Source organism: Pteropus vampyrus, unplaced genomic scaffold (assembly GCF_000151845.1).
Source record: "Pteropus vampyrus isolate Shadow unplaced genomic scaffold, Pvam_2.0 Scaffold237, whole genome shotgun sequence".
Lineage (NCBI taxonomy): Eukaryota > Metazoa > Chordata > Mammalia > Chiroptera > Pteropodidae > Pteropus > Pteropus vampyrus.
The window spans coordinates 782,726-787,541 of NW_011889018.1; the positions used below are offsets into that span (position 1 = coordinate 782,726).

A 4,816-nucleotide genomic window follows, 5' to 3' on the forward strand; every position below is an offset into this window, starting at 1 on the left:
AGCAAACTTTCAACTAAAACTAGTTTTCACTGTCTAAGTGGAGCAGCAGAGTTTCACCACATCTGTGAAAAAGCGACATCATCAACTGCCTGTTTTCAGTAACTTAAATCAACAAGCCTAACCAAGGCGACAGTGGGCAGATGATCAAACAGATTCCTGTACCTGCGTCCTGCTGAGCCCAGTCGCCTGGGTTCACTTGGCGCAGCTGGGCCGGAGAGAGGTACCACGGAAACACCGAGTCTGAAGGGATGTCGGTGAACCGGGCGAACTTGTCGGTGGCGATCCACTCGTCCTCAACGAGGCCGGAGAGGCGCGGAAGGATGTAAAATATGGTCTGGAAAGAAAATTGTAAAATCTAAGTGTTTTCCCTTAAAAGCAACTAAGAAATACATGACAACACGTTTAAAGCACAGCTTATTACTAATGTGTCTTCCCAAATGATCATATCTGATCAAAATACAGACTTGCACTTCTGTCCTGTAGCAGCTGTCCGTAAAAGCTTGTCGTCTTTCCTAAGGAGTCAGGGGATTCGCTTAGGACATCCTGAGTGCTGGCAGACCTTCCGCTCTGGCATCCTAAGTGGATGTAAAAAGCCACTGTGCTCTTAATAAAAGCAAAACGTGTTTGAAATTAGTCCATAGTGCTGCTGGACAGCATTTGGAAAAAGGCTATTTACTGATCGCCCCCTTCTCCAGAAGCAAGCGAGTTCGAGCTCTTTCGATGCCAGATCTTCACTTTTACTACCATTAGACAAATGTGCAACCTAAGTCTTGCCTTGACCGTGTCTGAGCCACAACAAGCCATTTATTTAGCCTTTCCTGTTGCCTTCAACTTCCTCACTGTAAAGTGTGAAAAAAATCGGGTTCAGACAGCAGGGGGCAGTGTTCTGTCAACCGCACTATGGACAGTAACTGTTCACTCGTGACAGACAGGATCCTTTCCTTCTCTTGCCCACGAAAACTGAGAACCAGAAAATCGTCAAAGGCGAAAGGCACATGAAAAGCATTAGTGCGAGTAACAGGCAATTAAAAAATGGAACAATAAACAACATGCACATCGTCATGAAATCTTTAAAATGAGTATGATTTTCTTCATGCCAACATTTGTGTAAATTTAAACTGGCAAAATGATCGCAACTAGGTATTATGTAGGTGCAAACACAGGTACAAAGGTATAGAGAGGCAGCGTTCGTGTGTGCCATTATTTCATTCGGACACAGCTGTGGTTCCTGTCACTCGTGGAAATAAAATACGGAACACATGAGCGCGAGGCAGCCAAAGGCAGGGCTGGGGGAAAGGAAAGCCGGGACTCACTCCTGCTGGAAAACCGAACGGAAAGGCTGACTTAACACTAGAGTCACTAAGATCCCTTCGGAAAGATGGCAAAGCACCTGGGCACCAAAGGACACAGAACAGAGCATGTTAAAATATGTGGAAAATCCTAAGCAACTTCTGCAGTGAAGTGACAAAGTGCACGTTAATGTTCCGTAATGAATATCTCGCAATACATAGGTCTGTGTTTTTTAAAGACCAGCTTATTAGTAATCCATCCAAAATATGTGCTTATGCACAGTAGCTGACGTTACTGATACTTCCACGTTCTGTAAAGAACTAGGTTAAATGCTTTAGTTCCAAGACAGAACGTTATAATGATTGTGAAAGAGGAAGAAAATGCAATTTATACAAATTTTTAAAATTTATATATTGATTGATTTACATGCTGGTTGTAATAAACATGGTTCTTAAAATTACATAAGCACATTCGGTTACAACCCACGGTGAGGTGATGTGTCATTTGCTATACAATTTTAGTCACCCAGGACCTAGAAAAGGCAATTAACAAAAAGATTTTTGTTCATTGTTAATCGACTAACAAATCGATATTTTTGTTGTTCTGTCATTAACGATGGGCCTCATTACGACAAAACCTCACCTCCACAGCTCTTCTCCCTCGTGTCCTTTTCACGTCGGACGCAACAGATTTCTGTTTGGAGTTAAATACCCCCTTCCAGTGTTTACGAGCCTGACACTGCCTGAGAAAGCGAAGACGACTAGCAAGTCGTCTGCGGAAAGCGACAGAGTTAAACTTGGTGCTGCACGGTGTTAAGCTGAAGTCTGCAAGCAAGGGGAAAAGCCGGCCAGACCGTGACCGGCAGCGACCGCAGGAAGGACACACAAAGGTTAACGACACAGGAGAATCTGCGGATGCCGCTCCCCTCACCTCCAGGCAGTAGTCCCTGAGTGGGTGGAACGCTGCAAAAAAGAAATGGTCTTGGATGCGCTGCCAATTCCTCCTGGCATTCCTGGGGATTAAGAAGATGGCGTGAGGGACTGTCCGACAATGGACGCTGCGGGCGCGTGAGGGGAAGACACGGTACAGGGCGCAGCGCGGGGCGAGGCGGGCGGGCTCCGGGCCGCAGGAAACTTCGCGAACACCGTCCTGACGCGCTTCGCCCGTATCGCCACGGTCCACGCACTTTAAAGAGGAACACTAAATTTGACCCTTAAGAAATTAAATAACCTTCTCAGAGTCACACGACAAACACGACTCAACAAGAATGAAACCGGGTCTCGAGGAGGGTGTGGCCACGGGACGGAGACTGCCCGCCAGCCGGACCCCCGAAACCCCCGGGAAAGAATTCTGAGGGGGCTGCACGAGGAATGTGGGTGGGTGGGAGCCTTAAGTCTCCGGCAGTAAACACTATTCCGTCCGGGGAGAAAACCGTCTCGCCAGCCGCGTTCCCTCCTCTGAAGAGTCAGGACACAGAGCCGAACCGTGGAAACGTTCACAAGCCCAACACGTTTCACGTGAGTAGGTTTTAAATTCTTTACACATCGGTCAAGCTTTAGAAGGCGAAAGGTGGGGAGAGAAATAATACAGCACGGCCGGTTTCCATCTAAATTCTCGACTGACAAGCGAAAAGCTGAGCGAGCAACTCCGCGGCGTCTTCCTGGCGGGGCCACTCCGCTGTGGCCCGTGTGACCTCTCGCCCCGCGCCTCAGCAGACGCCACCCTCACGTCGCACGGGTGAGACCCGCCGCCTCCCGACCCTCCCGTCCTCTCCCTCCCCTCTCCAAAGCACCCGGGGTGTGCTCCGGGTCCCAGCGCATGGACGTCGCTCCATGTCCCCGCCCTGCATCTCCCCATCTTCCCTCCGGCCTGCTCGGACGGCCTTTACGTCTAATCTTAACAAGCAAAACAAAACCCTCGTTTCAGTGTCCATCAGTAGGGGACGGGGACGCGGGACGTAACTTACGACACAGCCACACGATGGAACAGCTGTTAAAACCCCACTTACGGGGTAGCGGCTTTGGGGGGGAGGCGGAGGGGCAGGAGACCCCTTGTGGGCGTGTGATTCCTTCCTGCGGCTCTATTCCCTGACCACGAACACCCGTCCAAACACGACTGTCACCCAGAATGAAACAGAAGTCCCGCGACAGCACACCCGGCCCTCACCACCGTCCCGACTACGCTCTGCGGGGACGTTTCTGGAGAATTACCTGCCCAGCTAGGCCGTGATTTACCTTCCTCATCACCTGTTTTTCTTTTTTTTTTTAAATTAAAGCCATGAAGTATTCCAAATAGTCAAATACAGACAGACACCAACAAAGCCACCTATCGCCCGGATTTAACAAATGTCGCTACGCTTTCCTGCCCACTCGCTGGCCACGTTCATTTGTTTCTGCCCACGGGCCGCACTACTGAAGGCGCTGTGCTACGCCCAGGGGGCCCTTCAGGCTCCTCCTTTGAACCGCAAGCCCCACTCATCTCATAGCGAGCTGACCCCCACCTCTGCCCTCTGCACCCCCGCCCTCACGCCCGCCGCGGATCTGCTCCTCACACTTAAAAATGCAAAGGCAGACGGGACGGCGTCCTCCTGGAGCCGCGATGCCTCAGCTTCCCATGTCGCTCCCCGCAGCCCCCTGCAGCCCCCCTGCTGCTGGCGCCTTCCCCGAGCTGGGAGCACAGCTCACGCCCCAGCCTCTGGGCCCCAAACTCCTGCCCGGAATTCCCTTTGCCCGCTGCCCACGCAGCCCGCAGGTCGTGACTGAACAGTCTCAGCACAAAACCGACCTTTTCAGAGGACTCGCCGTGACTTAAACCTCTGTATTTACCTGATGTCTGACTCCACCTGACTGTGACCTTGAAGACAGAAGTGCCACCTGTCTGTGTGCCGCTGACCCCAGCACTCGGCCAAGGAGTCACCAAATACGAGGAACGACAGACGCCACACTCCCACACAGCACGACGGGAGGCGACAGCCAGGACCCCGTGAGAACGATCTGGGCCCGGGTCAGCGTTACAGGCGGCGCTGTGCGGACCACTGACAGTGACGACTCCACTGGGAGCACGCGGTGCCCCCCTCCCACCCGTCCCCCACCTGTGCCCCGTCCTGTCTCCCCGCCCAACGCTCTGCTGTCCCCTGCCCTGTTCCGCCTCGCAGAACCGTACCCCAAGATTTACATTCCTCCGGAGCCTGAAAACTCCCAGGCCCACTCCTCACCCAGATGCCCCTTCGACAAGCGTCTCAACAGCCAAGGCAGGTCGGGGGGTGACTGAGGGCTTTGCCATGGCGCCACGTGACGCTGCCATGCCCCGTGAGCCGTCTCATCTGGACCGCGTGTCCACCTGACAACGCAGGGACCCGACGTCCGGTCTGGCGCCCACGACCGCGCTGCTCCCCGCCTCCGTCCACCTGCCTGACTGCTGCGCGCTTCTGAAGGGAAAGCCGTGTCCGCGGGTGACACCCTGGGCCCCTGCGAGCTGGCGGTCGCCGGGAGAGCGCGTGGGGGAGGGTGGCGGCGCGGGCTCCTTA

General features: G+C 53.3%; 1 protein-coding gene across 1 annotated transcript in view; it reads right to left on the reverse strand.

The window, feature by feature from the left end:
- TARBP1 (TAR (HIV-1) RNA binding protein 1) overlaps positions 1-4,816 on the reverse strand; it is a gene marked incomplete at both ends in the record, with an annotated part of 60,335 nt that overhangs the window by 3,136 nt on the left and 52,383 nt on the right. Inside the window, 2 exons of the mRNA XM_023519777.1 lie at positions 163-334; positions 2,221-2,475. Of these exons, the coding sequence (XP_023375545.1) occupies positions 163-334; positions 2,221-2,475 (427 nt within the window). The remainder of the gene's footprint in view (positions 1-162; positions 335-2,220; positions 2,476-4,816) is intronic.